Raw genomic sequence first — 19,900 nt, forward strand, 5'->3', positions numbered from 1 at the left:
GACAGCATCTATGTAAGGAGGTAGTGACGACGTTTCGGGCCGAAACCCTTCATCAGGAGGGTCTGATGAACTGAGGCACTCCTGATGAAGGGTTTCGGCCCAAAACATTGTCACTACCTCCTCCCATAGATGCCGTCTGGCCTGCTGAGTTCTGTCAGAATTTTGTGTTTTTATTTAATTCCAGCATCTGCAGATTCACTCGTGTTACCTCAGCATTACATCCTTGTTCTTATAGTAATAATTATTATTAATTAAGCAAGAAAACGCTTCAATTTGACCTACTAAGGTTATGTATCAAGCCATTTTCCCCCCAAATTATGTTCAAAGCAAAAACACAGACATCCTAGAGGAAGATACGTGCAGTATCCAAACTTATTGTTTCAAAATACTGAGATTAAATCAGTCCTGAAATACCAAAAGACTGACATGTTGAGATAAGTATTGGCCAAAGTTTTGCATAACTGGATATTCTAAGAAACTTCGAGGGGAAAAAAATCTGGGTCCCAATGTTCGAAAGAAACTGGTAGCTTTATCATTTAAAACAAATGGCAATTACTTTGATGTGACTGGGTGTTCAAATTCCACTCCAACTCCCTGAATTAGCAGATAAGATCACCACGCAGGCCGGATCTCAAACAACAACGAGACAGAATACAGGAACGAGATTGCTTGGTGGCAGGGTGTCAAGACAAACTTTCCCTGAATGTCAACAAAATGAAGGAGGTGGTTGCCAACTTTAGGAAACAGGGTGGAGTATGTAATCATCTGCATCGATAGTGCTGAGGTGGAGAAGGTTTGTTGTTCCAAGTTTCAAGATGCAACGACAGTGTTGTGCTCAGCATAATGCTATTACATTGCCAGTGACTGGGATCAATTCTGCCGTTGTTTGTAAGGAGTTCATGCATTCTCCTTATGGCCACGTGGGTTTCTTTCAGGTGCTCCAGTATCCTTGCACATCCCAGAGATGAGCAGGTTAGTAGGTTATTTGGTCACATGGGTGTAAATAGATTGTTGGGTCAGAAAGACCTGTTACTGTAAACAAAATAACTATCACCAACAATTTGTTTCATCTATGTGGACGTTAAGGCCAGACACACAAAAAAAAACACACACACAAACACCACACCAATGCCTTTACTTCCTCAGAAGGCAAAGAAAATTCGGCATCTCCCCAATGACTCTGACAATTTCTGTAGCTGCATCATGGAGAGCATCCTACATGGATGCATCACAGCCCGGTAATGGCAAATCACTTTACCTAATACTGCAGAAATGGTTCAGAGTTCTGAATGCAACCCTGTCCAACAGGGAAACCAATACCTCTCCATCTGCGTTTCCAACTGCCTCAGAAAAGCATCCACCATAATCAGGGGCCCATCCCACCCTCACTTCCTATAGTCTCCTTGCCCATCAAGCAGAAGACACAAAAGCCTAAGAAACCAAATCACTGTGCTCTAGGACAGGCACCTATCCACTTATCAGCCTCTTGTCTGGGTTTCTCATGTCCCTAAATTACGAACATTCGATCTCTGCAACTGAAACACTATACCCTCTATTGATTTCTTTTTACTACCTTGCTGTAATTATTTACAGCATGACCTGTGTGGAAGGCACTCAAACCAATAGTTTCGAAGGGTCTCAGCCCGAAACGTTGACAGTGCTTCCACTTATAGATGCTGCCTGGCCTGCTGTGTTCCACCAGCATTTTGTGTGTGTAGTTTTCTACTGAGGCTTGGTATATGTGACAAAAATAAACCAATAGCGAACTGGTTATTGCCAGTCATTTTCACTAGTCATTTCAAATGATATCTTTCTAATTTGGTGTTTTTTCTCCTGAAGCAACGCACAGGTCCTGATGAGGAGTCCAGGCCTGAAATGCCGACTGTTTATTCGTTTCCATAGACGCTGCCTGACCTGCTGAGTTCCTCCAGCATTTTGTGTGCGTTACTCTGGATTTCCAGCAGCTGCAGACTTTCTCATGTTTTGACTTTTTTCCCCCAGACCCTTTCTATATTTCAAGGGGCATGCGGACTATTTTTATATTTATAGATATATTTATTCCTTCATGGGGCATGCGCTTTAGCGACCATGCCAATATCTTTGCAATTTTATTGCAAAAGGGTGTAACTACTGTTGTGTTTAAGGAATCACAGAGGCCAAACTAGGCAAGGATGAATAGCAGACCTCCTTCCTGAAAGGTCTGAATGAACCAGAAGAGATTTCAGAGTTATCTGGTGATTTCTCAGGCGCCACTGCTGAAATAAACTCTCAACTTGCTGTGGAAATCAAAGTCATAATGACAGACGCCAGACTGGGTAATCAGGTTTTGAAGACAACCAACCAATACTGGATAAGGGTACAATACCAGGAGACGTATGTAAATGTCATTCAGAGAGACACACAGATGGGGAGACGTGGATAGATAAACACAACAAGGCACCTTAGGCAACAAATCTAGTTTGTCAGGTCCAAAAAAAATAACAGCACTATCACATTTGTAATTGTTTACTGTCAGAGAAAAAAAATCAAAGGCGTGTTAGCACCTTTGGAGCAGTGGAGTAACAATAAAGGAAATTCCATTCAAATTTAAGCACACTAGATGACAGAACGTGGGAACAGGCAGTAGACTAGAAATTACAATATTTCTACCATTCCTGCAATAGTCTAAACAATGCACAGAAAATGCTGGAGGAACTCAGCAGGTCAGGCAGTATCTATGGAAATGAATGAACAGTTAACATTTCAAGCCGAGACCATGCATCAGGACAGGAAAGGACGGGGGAAGATGCCAGAATAAGGTGGGGAGGGAGGGTAAGGAGGACAAGCTGGCAGGTGATATGAGACCTGGTGAGGAGAAAGGTGCGTGGGTGGGGAAGGTGGGATGAAGTAGGAAGATAAGAGGTGAAGGCTGGAAAAGGCATAAGGGCTGGAGAAGAAAGAATCTGATGAGAGTGGACCATGGGAGAAAGAGAAGGAGGGTCACCAGAGGCAGGTGGCCAGAGTAGGGAATTAAAGATGAAAGGAGAAGGGTGGGAAGAATTAGCAGAAGTTGGAGAAATCGATGTTCATGTCATTAGGCTGGAGTCCACCTAGACTGAATATAAGGCAGTGCTCCTCCACCCTGAGAGTGGCCTCACCCTGGCAGAAGAGGCGGCTGTGGACTGACATGTCAGAACAGGAATGGCGGTTGGAACTAAAATCATTGGCTGCTAGCAATTTCCACATTTTGGAGATGGAGCGGAGGTGCTCGGCAAAGCGGTCCCGATCTAAACAGCAATCTCTCCGGAACAGCAGAGGCTAAGGAAACATCTGATAAAGGTATCTAAGATCAAGAGATCCACAGATAAAGAGCCTGCATTTTTTATCCACCGACGTCTACTACAAACCTACTAATTCCCACAGCTACCTAGACTATTCCTCCTCCCACCCTGTCTCCTGCAAAAATGCTATCCCTTTCTCTCAATCCCTCCGCCTCCGCCACATCTGCTCTCAGGATGAGGCCTTTCATTCTAGGACAAAGGAGATGTCTTCCTTTTTTAAAGAAGGGGGCTTCCCTTCATCCACTATCAACTCTGCCCTCCATCGCATCTCCCGTATTTCACGCACCTCTGCCCTCACCCATCCCCCCGCCAGCCCACCAGGGATAGAGTCCCCCTGGTCCTCACCTGTCACCCTACCAGCCTACAGATCCAACGTATAATCCTCCATAACTTCCGCCACCTCCTACGGGATCCCACCACCAGCCACATCTTCCCCTCCCCCCCACTCTCGGCTTTCCGCAGGAATCGCTCCCTACGCAACTCCCTTGTCCATTCATCCCCCCCATCCCTCCCAACCGACCTCCCTCCGGGCACTCATCCCTGCAAACGGAAGAAGTGCTACACCTGCCCCCACACTTCTTCCCTCACCACCATCCCAGGCCCCAGACAGCCCTTTCAGGTGAGGCACCACTTCACCTGCGAGTCAGCTGGGGCGATATACTGTATCCGGTGCTCTCGATGTGGCCATTTATGCATGGGGGAGACCCGCCACAGACTGGGAGACTGTTTCGCCGAACACCAACACTCAGTCCTCCAGCAGTGGCGGGATCTCCCTGTGGCCACACACTTCAATTCCACAGACCACTCCCACTCCGACATGTCTGTCCATGGCCTCCTCTACCATCACAATGAGGCCACACGCAGGTCAATGGAGCAATACCTTATCTCCTGCCTAGGTAGCCTCCTTCCTGCCGGCATGAACATCCAACTCACTGACCTCCGTTGATATCCCTGCCCCCCACCCTTACCCTCATCCCTATCTATTATTTTAGTCTGGTTCTCTTTCTCTCTCTTTTTTCTCTTTCTCTCTTCCCCCCCCCCCCCACTATAATCTCCCCCCAGCCCTACCTTTCTTTCTCTTTTATTTCCCATAATTCTCCATCTTCCCCCTAGCCCATTTCCCTCCAGCCTATCATTTCCCAGCTCTCTACTTCATCCCTCCTCGACCATTCCATGTTACTTCACTCCTGATGAAGGGTTTCGGCCCGAAACGTCATCACTACCACCTCCCATAGATGCTGTCTGGCCTGCTGAGTTCTGCCAGCATTTTGTGTTTTTATTTCTGCATTTTTTTCTCCCAGGTTTGAAATGTCAAATAAATTTCATGCATTTAAGATGAGAGGGACAAGTTCAAAGGAGGTGTGCAAGGTATTTTTTTTAATTACACATGGAGTGCTGGTTGCCTGGGATGGCGATGCAGTCAAATATGACAGAAGCATTCGAGAAACTCCGAGGTACATAGGAATGCGAGGGAAAAGGAAGGATATGGACATGGTGTCGGCAGAAGGGATTAATTTACTTGGGCATTAGATTACTAATTTAATTATTTCAAAGAACCTGTTCCTGTGCTGTATTGCTCTATAATTTCTAATAGGAACCTGGTTCACCAAAAACCAAGAAATAAAATTGTAGCAAGTTTGGAAAGAGTACAATTGTTTCATTAAAGGCCGTGTAAATTGCCTTGGTCGACTTACCTAGGAAGAGATATTTGAATTTGGTCACAGAAAATACTAAGTCTTTTGAGTGAAAGCAGGCACCTAGAATTTCATTTTGTACTTTTCGGCAGCCCTGAGTGTTGCAGGGTACAGTAATTCTATTTTCAAAAACCTTCCAAACAACATCAAATTGCATAACTTCTTTCATCTTTTACTAAAACTGACCATTTAACCCTGCTGAAGGGTCTTCACTCCGGAAACATCGACTGTTCTCTTTTCAATAGATACTGCCTGGCCTGATGAGTTCCTCCAACATTTTGTGTGGATTTTGCTCTGTAAATATTCAGTGTTTTTTAAAATTCTATTATATAGTCTGGCATGCTGAGCATATCCCACAGGCTCACCATTAACAAAATATTAAAAAGACAAAAGAAGCACTATGCACTTGGGACAGCCTCTATTAACCCAACTGGCCCAACCCAATCAGAGATACGTTCCTTGTTCTACCAATCCTTCCTCCACCTTCTCCTACCAAGAACTACTTGTTACTTCTCTTTCTGAATTCTGATGAAATCTTATGTATCGGATCTGAAATATTAACTACTTTTAGACCGTAAGTCATAGGAGCAGAATTAGACCCATTCAGTCTGCTCCAATAGGTTCTTCTTTCCACAGATGGTGCCTTTGAGGTGCTTCCAGCATTTTCTGCTTTTTAGAAGAGGACACGCAAACCCTGTGGGTGCTCTTGCTGAGATATGAATCCCGAATGAGAATGCTGGAAATGCTGAGCACGTCACACCATGTTTGTGACTTAATATTACAAGCACAACCCTGCATGTTCAAGGGCCACAGGGAGCTTTCCAGTCTATGATCAGTTGCCTTTGGCAAGAGGTTGCCAGGGAGATATCTGCTGTTGCTAGGAATGCCCATCAGTACCAAAAAAACAGAATGACAAAGAACAGAGGTCGAATGCAGTCGTCGCTGTAAGTTCATCTGGGAGATTTGAGAAATATTAGTCATTCTTTGAATAAAGTAACCACTTTCATTTTTCAGACCAGAGGAATTGAAGATCATGCTGGAAGGGTTAAAAAAAAAAATTTAAAAAAATGGCACAACATTTGTTGCTGATGTTATTGGGCAAGTTTCAAATTGAACTACAGAAATAACCATGGCAAGGCACTATCAAATTGCTCGTGTGGAACCATGCATCTCAAAAGAGGTTGTAATTTTTTTTTTGAAAACATACAGCACAATAAAAGGCTCTTCCGGCCCAACGAGCCCATGCTGCCCAATTACAGCCACATGACAAGTTAACCTTCTAACCCGTACATCTTTGGAAACTGGAGCAACTGAAGGAATCCCACTCGATCCCAGGCAGAACATACAAGCTACTTACAGACAGCAGTGGGAATTGAACTCAGCTGCTGCAAAGGTGTTCTGCCACTGTGCCGCACCTTGCTCTACATCAAAGCAAAACTTTTCAGCTACGTCAAATACCTTTCAGTACGATGAGAGTTCATTGCTACGCCATCATCTGCGCAGAAAAAGTAGCCTGGATAAAATTAAATACACTCCTAGCAGGTCATTTGGAGAAACTTATTTTTCTCCAGTTACTCATGACAATAAGATTCAGAGCCCACAACCAGATTAGTGACACTCTTAAACTGCTGTAAAATTATTAATGCAAATCTACACTGAAGTAAACCAAGTAAATGGTCACAACCACCAATGTTCAGTGAGAGCAAGAACCAACATACAGAACGTTCTGAGGCTTTAGTCAGTTAAAAGAACAAAATCAGGAACTTGGAGTTTTACCCATCTGTATTGCTTATCACACACAGTATAATATGGGCCTGCAAATGACTAATGCGCACAGAATGTAAATCTTTGGCTACAGCCTTCCATGAAATACAACACATAACAATATAGTTTCAGGTTACTCTACATTGTATCAGCTCACTGTAACAGGTAGTCAGCACAATTATGAATCAACTTCCAAATGAATAAACATCACCAAACTGATGCCAATAGTTGAAGAACGGCTGGAACTTACCGACAGCGAAGACATTTGCCACAAGCACACGCTGACAACGATCAAAATTACAAAGTTCAATAGGCGGTTCTGAGACAAACCCTGTGGCTTTTTACGGCACCAGCATGCAGCTGTGCAATCACATTCCTGTACAAGCCAAGACAATGTCGGTTTCATTCTTTGCTAGTCTCAACAACTCACCTGTGGCACTTCCAATAAACCACACTGAAATCAAACTCTCTACCCCTCATCATACAAATATACGTCCCTAGCATCCACAGATGTAATGGAACCAAATTGGTACATTCTCCATTTCATATTCTGATACAGTAAATCAACCCAATTTCATGTCTAAAGTTTAACTTAAGGAAACTAACTTCAATCACCCCGAAGACAAACCAATTACAAAGGCACCATGAAGATCAGAATGTAAACAGAAGATATGTCAACTCACAAATATCAATTCCCAGGCAAGCAATCACTTTCAGAGAACCCCACAGTAGACAGCAGTAAATAGAGAATAGTATGCATTTTCATATAGTTAAGTGATTAAATACTACAAACCATCCTCAAAGTGACATTGGAACTACGTAAATTGGTAGTTTAAGCTAGTAGTAATTGTGGTGAACTACATATTACATATTGTTCTGGACACGCCCCCTGCTGACTGCTCCTGTGGCCCCTCCCACTGACCGTGGCTCCTCCCACAGACCCCGGTATAAAGGCGATTGAGGCCTGAGCCCGGCCCTCAGTCTCCAGGATGTAGTATGGTGGTCAACTACTGCTTGTTCTTTCTTCCAGTCAATAAAAGCTGATATCTCGCCTCATGTCTCAGAGAGTTATTGATGGTTCATCAGTAATGCAGTACCCGTGTCTACAACAGATACAATTGTCACAGGCACTACAGAAGCTTTAGTTACATTTCTATTTCCTATAAAATAGAAGAATCATTGTTCAAAAGTAGAACCAGAACAATCTAACTCCTCGTCGTCGTGGCAATCCCTTGAGGTCGAGGATGATGGACTTTGTTCTGTTGATCTATTTATGGGCTCTCAAGTGGCTTATGAGTCCAATCTTGGCTTTGAAAGTTCTTCCACATTCAGGACAGGTAGTTCCAGATGGCAGTTCGGGCTTTGGTTGTTGCTGCCTCTCTTTCCATTTTCTTCTCTTTTCTTCTAATTCTGCACATCTGTTGGCTTCGAAAGTTGCTGTTCCTTCTCGGATGATGGCTTGCCAGAGTTTCCTGTCCTTGGCATTGGTTTCCCAATTGTTGATGTCGATGTTACATTTCTTCATGAAGAAATCAAACTGAAAGGCATCTTAACACAGTTTTTTTAAAAATTCATGTTGCTGCGCAACAAAATGCTGGAGTAACTCAGCAGGTCGCGCAGCACTGATGGAGAGGAGTAAACAGTCAATGTTGTGGGCCCAGGCCCTTCATCAGTAAACCGTTCATTGCTCTCCACACACGTTGCCTGGCCTGCTGAGTTCCTCCAGTATTGCATGGATTTCCAGCTTCTGCAGATTTTCTCGTTTGTGACAGAATAGACAATCATGAGATTCGTCTTCCGGCAGACAGCCACAAAACACCACGGAACGCATCAAACACCCTATAGGCAAAAAGAACATATTGCGCAAGTGGCAAAAAATGAGTAAATAACACACAGAATATTAAACATCAAACTGCAGGGGCCTTGAAACAGTCTGGGAATGCTCAGTTTAGTTCAACTTAGCATTGTGCCATTCATTGACTGCAGGCTAACACACAGAAAATGCCACTGGCAAATCCTGTGCAGGATTACGTTCTCTGCTTTTAAAGGAAAAGGTTTTTTATTGTTCTGCATATATCCATTTTGTTATTCAGAAGATCACAAGGTATTTCTAAGTGGGCAATGCAATTCCATTCAAAAGAAACTACATTTTTATAGGATCACAGACCAGTGAATAATGCACCAAGAATTTTTGAAGCCAGGCTCCAAACAGTGTTTTGTTCTCATTATGAAATTAAACCACTTATTTAACATCTGAGAGAGTCCTAGAATAAGTGGCTTAAATTCATTGGTTTGGATTTATTTGGCATTCAACTGACAATTACTAAAAAGTAAGGCAATGGCGACCGTGACATATTTATACTTATACTGCAGAGAAGTTTGTTTTTATCCTTTTTATACTCATTAAGTGAGAAACCATAAAGTGTAATCTGTTAGGATCAGACTACACCCTGAGACATAGAACAAAGCAATCAGCAAGACTGCGCTGGTAAATGGCAACTCACTGGGTGCAGTTCCAACGGGAAACAGGGTAGGCACTTGGCTACAGGTGCAATTAAAACAAACACACACACACACGCACGCACGCACGCACGCACGCACCACACCACACCACACCACACCACACCACAATATCCTGCTGGTGAATGTAGTCTCTACAAAATAAAACTGAAGACCTCAGAGCATCAGCGACTACTATGTACTCTGCTTCACAAAAACGTGACTAACCCACACCACTTCAGACACAGCATTGCCACTTGATGACTTCAAAATTCACTTTAAAGACAGGGCAGTTGAATCTTAAAGGGAGATGAAGGGGAATATGCATCAAGATCAAATCAAACTCACACGACATGGAACATCAAGACCTTAAGACCATAAGATACATGCGCAGAAATTGGTCATTTAGCCCATTGAGTTACCACCATTTTATCACAATCTCCTGCCTTCTCCCTATATCCCTTTGTGCCCTGACCAATTGAGAATCTATTAACCTCTACTTTAGATATACCTAATGACGGCATCAACGGCTGCCTGTGGTAAATAATTCCACAAATTCACCACTCTCCAGCTAAAGAAATTCTCCCTCATCTCCGTACTAAAAGGACACCCTTCTATTCTGAACTGTGTCCTCTGGTCTTAGACTCTCCCACCATAGGAAATATCCTCTCCACATCAAATACATCAAAGCCCTTCACCATTTGATAGGGTTCAATAATGGCACCCCTCATTCTTCTGAATTCTTGTGAGTACAGGCCCAGAGCCATCAAACACTTTTCATATGACAAACCATTCAATCCTGGAATAATTTTCATGAACCTCCCTTGAAAATCTACAAATTTGCCGATGACAGAACTATTGTTGGCAGAATTTTAGATGGTGACGAGAGAGGGTAAAGGAGTGAGATAGATCAGTACATTGAGTGGTGTCACAATAACAACCTTGCATTCAACGTTGATAAAACCAAGGAACCGATTGTGGACTTCAGGAAGGGAAAGTGAAGAGAACACACACCAGTCCTCTTCGGCAGTTCAGCAATAGAAAGGGTGATCAGTTTCAAGTTCCTGGGTGTCAACATATCTGAAGATCTATCCAATATGTTGAGCCCAACATACAGATGCAATTACGAAGGCAGCATGTCAACAACTACATTTATAGAAGAGATTTGGTCACCAATTAGATTTGGAAATTTCTGCAGGTGTACCGTGCACAGCATTTATATATACAGCGCCTATAAAAAGTACTCACCCCCTTGGAAGTTTTCATGTTTTACAGCATTGAATCACAGTGGATTTAATTTGGCTTTTTTTTTTAAACACTGATTCACAGAAAAAAAGACTCGTTCATGTCAAAGTGAAAACAGATCTCTACAAAGTGATCTAAATTAATTACAAATATAAAACAAAATAATTGATTGCACAAATATACACTCCCTTTAATATGACACACCAAATCATCACTGGTGCAGCCAATAGGTTTTAGAAGTCACATAATAGTTTAACTGCGATCACTAGTGTACAATCAAGGTTTACACCTGTATCTAGAAGGTCTGACTGCTGGTGAGTCAGTATCCTGGCAAAAACTACACCATGAAGGCAAAAGAACACTCCAAGCAACTCTGCAGCAAGGTTCTTGAAAAGTACAAGTCAGGAGATGAATACAAGAAAATTTCCAAGTCACTGAATATCCCTTGGAGTACAGTTAAGTCAATCACCAAGGAATAGAAAGAATATGGCACAGCTGTAAACCTGCCTACAGCAGGCCATCCTCAAAAACTGAGTGACCGTGCTACAAGGAGACTAGTGAGGGGGGCAACCAAGAGACCCATGATAACTCTGGAGGAGTTGTTTACAAGCTTCAGTGGCTGAGATGGGAGAGACTGTGCATACAACAACGTGCTTCACCAATCACAGCTTTACGGGAGAGTGGCAAAGAGAAATACACTGTTGAAAAAAAAACCTCACATGAAATCTTGGCTAGAGTTTTCCAGAAGGCTTGTGCAAGACTCTGAAATCAGCTGAAAGAAAGCTCTATGGTCTGATAAATCCGAAGCTGAGATTTTTAGCCATCAGACTAAATGCAAAGCTTGGCGGAAGACAAGCACCACACATCATCAAAAACACACCATCCTACCGTGAAGCATGGTGGTGTCTGTATCATGCTGTGGGGATGTTTCACTACAGCAGGCCCTGGAAGGGTTATACCATCCAGAGACAGAGAAGCAGTTTCAGCGACAGGTTACTATCGATGCAATGCTCCTCAGACAGGATGAAGAGGTCAATACTTCCCAATGCCATTAGGCTTTACAATTCAACCGCCAGGACTTAAGAACTTTTAAAAAGCTATTATTAATGCTTTTTGAGATAGTGATTTAGATGCATATCATATTTTTTTTTACTGAGTTAAGTATTGTATGTAATTAGTTTTGCTACAACAAGTGTATGGGACATTGGAAAAAAAGTTGAATTTCCCCATGGGGATGAATAAAGTATCTATCTATCTATCTATCTAAAGGTAGAGAGTAAATTGAATGCAGTAAAATACAGGGAGATCGTGGAGGAAAACCTGATGCAGTCTGCAAGAGAACTCTGACTTGGGGAAAAATTTTGTTTTCCAGCAAAACACAACCCCAAGCACAAAGCCAAGGCTACACAGGAATGGCTTAAAAAAAATACAACCAAGTTAATGTCCTGGAGTGGCCAACTCAGAGTCCAGACCTCAATCCAATTCAGAATTTGTGGCTGAACTTGAAAAGGGGTGTTCACTCACGATCCCCACGCAATCTGACAGAGCTAGAGCATTTTCTAAAGAATGAGGAAACATTGCAGTGTCCAAATGTGTCAAGCTGATGAGACCTATCCACACAGACTCAAGGCTGTCATTGCTGCCAAAGGTGTGTCTACTAAATACTGACTCGAAGGGGATGAATACTTATGCAATCAATTAATTTGTGTTTTATATTTGTAATACCTTTAAATTGCTTTGTAGAGATCACTTTTCACTTTGACAGGAAAGTCTTTTTCTGTTGCAGTGTCGAAGAAAAACCAAACTAAATCCACTGTAACTCATTGTTGTAAAAACATTAAAACATGAAAACTTTCAAGGGAGGCGAATATCTTTTATAGGCACTGTATATACCACAAACTAATGGAGAAATGGAAGATGACATTAAACTTAAAGGGCTTGAAAGATTTTAAGAATAAAATTTACTAGGGATAAAATGAGGTTATTATAAAACACTGCAAAAGACTAAGTGTACAACCCTGTCCAGACTTGTGGAACTTGTGCATTATCCATTGGAACACTATGATTAAAGCAAATTCTTCAAAACCCGCTTGACTCTTAATTCTATGTCAAGTGCAATGATTGTAATAGGTATTTTAATACTGAATTAACTATTATTAGTTCTTTCAAAGAACTAAATAACAAATCTATTATTTCTTGCTCTAAGGTATAACTGCTCAAATCACAATTCATTCCAACACTAATTTTTAAATAGCATGTCTACTTTCACTTCCTCTTTTGGCATTTCTGGGGACAGGAGCATTTAATTCATATATGACAAACTCAAGGCCCGCGGGCCAAATCCAGCCCGTGGTGGAATTATCTTTGGCCCGCGAGATAATATCTAATTACTATTAAAGCTGGCCCCAGTAATCGAAGCGCCTATGGCGTATGATATGGCTAATGCTGAGTTTATTCAGGTACCAGGTTTTCAGGGTTTTTAGTGTTTATTCGGCAGTCTTCTTCATAAGAAATGGAATTTGTAAAGTGAAAGACTTTGTAGTTACAGCAGAGACTGAGACACATGAGAGCAGGCTGAAAAAACGGAGGCAATGAAAGCTGCGTTCGCACGCGTCCGACTGATCCGGCCCGCATGAAGCTGCATTTTGCTCAATCCGGCCCGTGACCTAAAATGAGTTTGACACCCCTGATTTAACTGAATGAATCTCAAATCCAAATGTTTCACATAAGTTGTGTTTTTTCTAAGAAAAAGGAGTAACATCCAGACTCAAACCAAATGAGTCATTTTTCAATTAAATAGATGCTGACAGCCACCCAGACATAACAACAAACCAAAAATACACTTGCTCGAGCAAGCTCATCCAAAGTAAATTTAGAATAACTGATTGATAAGTTCAAGTTGTACTGCTAACCAGAATGGCCACATACATGTACATTCAATATAACATGACAAAAAGAGGATTCGAATGAAAAGTAATCACCAACTGAAAAGTTTATCAACAAGTCAAACTCCTATTCTAGACAAGGAATAAACTTACAGTTTTACAATTATACTAATTACTTTCTGTTGACCATTCTCAAACTTCCATTATATTTAGACCACAAGATATAGCATCAAAATATTTATATAATATTTAGGGCTATGTGCAAAAGCCATCAAATGCAGAGCAAGATGCACAGTTCTTTTGCAATGAAGTACAGACATAATGGGTTGCAATAGTTTCCATGTCAGTTGTAAATTTTCTTTCATTCTAATGGCAGCTTGTCAAATTAACAGTGAAACAACAAATATGCCAAGGTTCCTTTAGCTTTTCATTTTAAATTGAGATAACACAGATCCTTAAAAATCTATTTTTACATTTAAATATTGACAAAGGTTCTGAAATGATTCAGGTTTGGGTTAACTGATGAAGTATATGACCCCTTAAGCAATGGGAAATGGTCATACGTGCAAAAAAGAACAAATAGTGGTAAAGTTCCAGCTTCCTCAAGAGGAAATAAAGATGCATCTGAGCTCATGTATCCAGTTTGCCACAGAACTTCAAAGTCACCTTTCATGTCTCTTGCAACCAGTTCCTGGGGAAAGATATCATAAACTTTCTTTTCAATTGGCCATTTCAGAAACCATACCAGGTCCACGAAACCACAAAGCAACCAATAACAATAAACCACAACTGCCAAAGATACATCCAAACTAAATCTTTCCAATCCAACACGGCCATAGGCTTGGCATCAAAAACAAAACAATATACTTATAAAATGGCTGCCATGCACCCATGAAATAGCACAGCTAGTCTGTCGATAATGACAAACTTGCAGAACATAAATTGGGAACACCAGCGTGACGTCGGTGGATCTGACCATAACGGTGGAAGTCAATATAGGAATGGGCTGAGCCATCCGATCACGACGTTGGGTTTGAGCTGTGTTCCGCCAGCAGTGGTGCTTGGCTACTTTAACCGTTTCCGTCAGGAGCCTGGAGGTGAAGACCAGCCTGCTGTCAGCACTACTGGATTGTCCAGCCACATCGACGATACAAGCTGAAGTCTCCCGCCAAAATGACCAGCAGGTACATCGCCAGCAGCAGTGGGAGCAGCTCAAGGACAAGTGCTGTAAGCTTTTCATTGCACTGATGCATATGACAATAAATTGAACCCAGGTCTCTGTCACCTCTTTGCTCCAAAGATCTAGGTTCAACCTACCTCGGGCGCAGTCGCCGGGACTAAAATGGAAAAGTTATTTCAGTTGGTATAAGGTAGGCGCTTGGTAGCTAATTTGACGCGGCGGCCAAAGTTCCTGTTTCTGCACTGTATGATTTAGGAGCATACACCCACTGCTTTGATCCAATGCTGCGTACTTCATCAGTCTGAGAACATTCAAAGAGCTTGGGAGGAGCAGTTAATTACAAGGGCAGAGTGCTAAAAGCCAAAAATACTTCAATTCCCTCTGGAATATGGCAAAATTTCAACCAACCCCACCATTGGTGGTTGGAAGCAGGAACATTCCAATTCCTGGAACACTTCAAAGAACCACCAGAAGGTCTGACTATCAGCTCTGGCTGAGCTATTTCGCCAGGCAGACTCTCAGAGATACTTATTTTGTTGTTAACCACTGGTAAAGTTCCACAAAACTGGAGTGAGGCTGATGTTATTCCATTGTTCACGAGTGGCAAGGACAGACCAGGCAACTACAAGATGGTGAACCTAACTTCACTTGCAGGGATGTCATTGGAGAGAATTCTGAAGATCTACCATCTTTTAGATAGTCAAGGCCTAATCAGGATTAGTCAGAATGATTGTGTGTGTGGGAGGTCATGTTGGACAAATCTTTGAATTTTTTTTTGAAGGGATATTGAAGGGGGTATGGCAGTGGTTTTTTTCTGTATGGACTTTAGTAGGACCTCTGCCAAGGTCCCGGATGGCAGCTGAACTCAGAATCAGCATCAAATTTATTAGATTAGATTCAACTTTATTGTCATTGTGCCGAGTACAGATACAAAGCCAAATTAAATGCAGTTAGCATCTAACCAGAAATGCAAAGAATAGTGTTGTTTACAAAATAACTGCGAATAAAAAGTGCTACAGCACACAAATATAAAAGTACTGAGACAGTACAATATGGGTGCAATACTGCTTAGCGCTGTGATGTGAGGTTCAGCAGGGTCACAGCCTCAGGGAAGAAGCTCTTCCTGTGCCTGCTGCTGCGGGAGCGGAGGCTCCTGTAGCGCTTACCAGATGGGAGGAGAGTAAAAAGTCCATGGTTGGGTGAGATGCATCCTTGATAATGCTTTTCCCCTACCCAGGCAGCGTTTACGGTAGATGTTCTCAATGGTGGGCAATTGGGTGCCGATAATCCGCTGGGCAGTTTTCACCACGTGCTGGTGTGCTTTGCGGTCTGATATGGGACAATTGCCATACCACACTGAGATGCCGTTGGTGAGTATGCTCTCAATGGTACAGCGGTAAAAGTCCGTCAGTATCCTGGGACAGAGGTGAGCTTTCTTGATGCTCTGCAGGAAATAAAGGCGCTATTTTTTGATCAGGATGGAGGAGTTCAGGGACCAGGTGAGATCCTCGGTAATATGGACACCAATTAATTTGAAGCTTGATACACGCTCCACTACAGCTCCGCTGATGTAGATGGGGACGTGAGTGTGGCTCCTAGCATGCCTGAAGTCCACTAGGACCTCCTCAGCAGATGTTGTGAAAATATTTTTTTGAGCAGCAAAGTGCAAGACAAAAATTACTACAAGTTACAAAAATATGCAAACAGTATCAGAGATGAATAATGAGGTGGTGTTCATGGACCATTAGAAATCTAATGGCAGAATGGAAGAAGTTATTCTTAAAATATTGATTGTGGGTGCTACTCATCAAGGGTAGCAATGCAAAGGGGGCACATCTCAGATAATGACGCTCTTTATTGATGGATAATCTGGAAGATTAGGTCACCACCTGCTATGGAGGCTCCTATGTGCGGGATTGAGAGAGACTGCAGACACAGCGAGCTTCAAAATGTGGTGCCTCAGGAGGAGGCATCCATCATTAAGGACCCTCACCATTCAGGACCGCCCCTCTTCTAATTCATTTTAAAAGAATTCAAGATCTTAAAGCGAAAAAAAAATTGAATGGAGTTTAAACAGTGGTTTAGGACACTGCCAGCAGCACGACACATTTGTGAAAAACATTTTTCCTCATGTTAACCTGCCGGAAAGATTTTGATGGAAAAGGCCAAGGCTCTAAATGGCATCCTACAATATACAATCTGGACAACCAAAAAACACACCCATGAAAATGCCTAGAATGGTCTGAACTCTAAAAGCTGCATTCCACTTTCTTAAGCAACACAGATACAAAATGCTGGAGGAACTCAGCAGATCAGACAGCATCTGATCATAAACATAAGATTATGATGTTTATCATAACCTGATACATAAAGCATCAGGTTATAAAATAAGCATCTCATCACTTGAAAAAAACAAATTAAAAACATTGAACCCCAAGTAAAAATGCAAATAAGCTACTACTAAACTTTCACAGATTATCCCCTCGATTTAAATGAAAGTGCTTGCCCATGCAGTGCAGATTCCCCACCTGCAGCTCTGCAGCAAGTTCACCCTTTATCTCCACCCCACATGCTGACACCCATTCAAGTGCAGCCAACCAACTACCACAGAACTTGCAAGCATTTCAGAGGTACGGTTTGACACAGAACTTCCCACCAAGTTCCTAATCACTTAAATGGATAAATATTAAGTGGTTCCTTGTTTATTAAAGTGCTACAAACAGGATGCGACTCACCTAGCCTCTGACAAACAGGTCCAACTCTTGGCCTTCACATTTGGCTTAGCTACTAGGCCCGGTGGAGCTGTTTCTATTGACCAGAGAAGGGACAAAGGCAGACCACTGGTGCCTCAAAACCAGTTGCTTCAGGCAGGTAGGACCCGTCCGCCTTAAGCGACAGCCCGCCTAGGAGAAGGAAAACGCTGATTTTAAACCTCCGCTGCCTTGCAGCCATACCCACCCATGGGAAACCCTGAGGAAGAAATCTGGAGCCAGGGTCCCCAAGGCAGTTTGATGTTGTTTACAACTTCACTCTGGTAGCCTCTGCCACAACACCGGTGCCAAGCTGTATCGGCACTTGCCCTTCCCTTGGACTACATCACTGACATGGAGAGGAGAACATGCCTGATGGGCAACAGCCGGTTCTCCAAATCTTCCCAGCAAGGCTTGCACCCTGGAGAGGACATGTTCCACCAGCAGCGCAAACTCATGATCCCCCTGGGATCGACGGCTGCCTACTACTTGTTTACTATGCCTTATAAGTGGATATCTACAATGTCAGCTTTTGAAAAATAACCAATTTTTGTGATTTGTACACAATAAAAATGGGGCATTTGCTGAAGCATCCTCTTTCTAACAGAGGGTATTGTGTCACTGAGTGTGAAAGGGAAGCGTGACATTTTCATTGAAAACATCACAGCACCAAAGAAAAATAACTAGCCAAGCTTCCAATCAACTGAAGATTAAACAAACATTTTCAAAAGTTCAAAGTTATCAATGTGCATAAATGTCACCATATACAATCCTGGAGGTTCATTTTCTTACAGGCATACTCAATAAATCCATAGTAGAATAACAACAATAGAAGCAATGAAGTACCACACAACTTGAGCATTCAACCAGTGTGCAAAAGACAAAGTGTGCAAATATAAAAAGAAACAAATAATAAATAAATAGATAAATAAATATCTAGAACATGAGATGAAAAGTTCTTGAAAGTGAGTCCATTGGTTTTGGGAACATTTCTGTGATGGGGCAAGTGATGTTGAGAAAAGTTATCCCCTTTTGGTTCAAGAGCCTGATAGTTGAGGAGTAATAACTATTTCTGAACCTGGTGGTGAGAGTCCGGAGACTCCTGTAACTTCTTCTCGGCTCACACACCACATTCAGGAACAGTGTTTCAGCGTTATTATCAGTGTGTAGGGAGTGAACCTCTTTCAGTAGGGCTCAATATTACAGTACCTATAGCTTTCACAGAAGAAGTGGAACACAGAACAGTCCAACAATGAACAAACCCTTGGGAGCTCATCATAAGGACAGTTACGAACTGCACATCTGCCCGACCATGGTCTACATCCCTCACTTCACTCTGTGTCATGTGTCTACGTAAATGACCCCCAAATGTTGATGTATCTGCTTCCTGCTCTTCCCTGGTAGTTTAACCCGGGCAGCTACCACTATATGAAAACAAAACCTTACCCCACACATTTATTATAAATTTTCCTCCTCTAACCTTAAAGCTCTGTTCACTAATATTCAAAATTTCCACCATGAGGAGATTTTTTTTTTAAAAAAGGACCACCCCGTCTAAGACGCTCATACTTTTTCAACTTCCATCAAGTCAACCCCTAGCCTCTGGCATTCCAAAGAAAACAAATCAAGTTTGTCCAATCTCTCCTTTGAGCTAATATCCTCGATTCTATACATTCTGGTGAACGCCTTCCTGCACCCTATCCAAAACCTGCACATTCTTCCTGGAATACGGCAACCAGAACTGAACACGATGCTCCAAATGTGGCCTAACTCAAGTTTTATACAACCGCAATGTGACTTTGATCTCTCTGCATATCAACGCTCCCACAAGTTCCTGCCATTTATCATTTACTTTCCTCCCAAAGTATAACACCTTGCATCTGTTCAGATTAAAATTCATCTGACATTTCTCTGCTCACAGTTTAAACAGTTCAGTATCCTGCTGAAACCTTTGACAACATCCTTTAGTACCAGAACCCCACCATTCGGTGTTGACCGCAAATTTAAGCCCACTTAATCACTTCTACGCATATTGGTCACAGACCGAGTGAGTGAGAATAACAACCCTCCAATCACTACTGTCTTTTATGGCCAAGCCAATTTTGAATCCAATCTGCTAAGCGTTCATAGATCACGTACTTCGGGCACAGTGCATTCAGAGTCAGTATCACATCTACAAATCCCTAAAAGCCGTGTCTAAAAGCTGCAACACAACATCCTGTGGAACAACACCTCTGATGGCTACTTCCACGTTTCTACATCGTGGAAGTTGAGGCCTTCCGTGGTCAATGTGGACCATGGATGGTGCATCCTAGCTGGTATGCAAATCAGGGCAGTATGAGATGGGGAGCAAGCTGTTGCCCACCTAGCAGGCTCCCCCGCTCCATGCAGCTGATGTAACCAAAGGAACAGCAGAGAGCAATATGGTTTGGCACCGGTAGTGACACAGGAGTAGCCAATTAGCGTCAAATTCAATGTAAGACTGCCGTCAGGACTCCAGCTGTGGATTTTTTCCCCTCGTGGTTCACTCCCAAAGTCTTTCTCTTGAGCCTGTATAAACACA

The 19,900-nt window shown here is 42.4% G+C and overlaps 1 protein-coding gene across 3 annotated transcripts in view; it reads right to left on the reverse strand.

The window, feature by feature from the left end:
* Nucleotides 1-19,900, reverse strand: part of cd2ap (CD2-associated protein) — a 200,761-nt gene that overhangs the window by 112,312 nt on the left and 68,549 nt on the right. Inside the window, exon 1 of one of the 3 annotated variants that reach the window (XM_073057252.1) lies at nucleotides 7,029-7,118. The exons of the other annotated variants lie outside the window; for them this stretch is intronic. Within the exon in view, the coding sequence (XP_072913353.1) occupies nucleotides 7,029-7,043 (15 nt within the window). The 5' untranslated portion in view covers nucleotides 7,044-7,118. Of the gene's footprint in view, nucleotides 1-7,028; nucleotides 7,119-19,900 lie in introns of those variants that run through there. 3 annotated transcript variants of the gene reach the window in all.

The sequence above is a fragment of the Hemitrygon akajei genome, chromosome 9 (assembly GCF_048418815.1).
Source record: "Hemitrygon akajei chromosome 9, sHemAka1.3, whole genome shotgun sequence".
In the NCBI taxonomy this organism is placed as follows: domain Eukaryota; kingdom Metazoa; phylum Chordata; class Chondrichthyes; order Myliobatiformes; family Dasyatidae; genus Hemitrygon; species Hemitrygon akajei.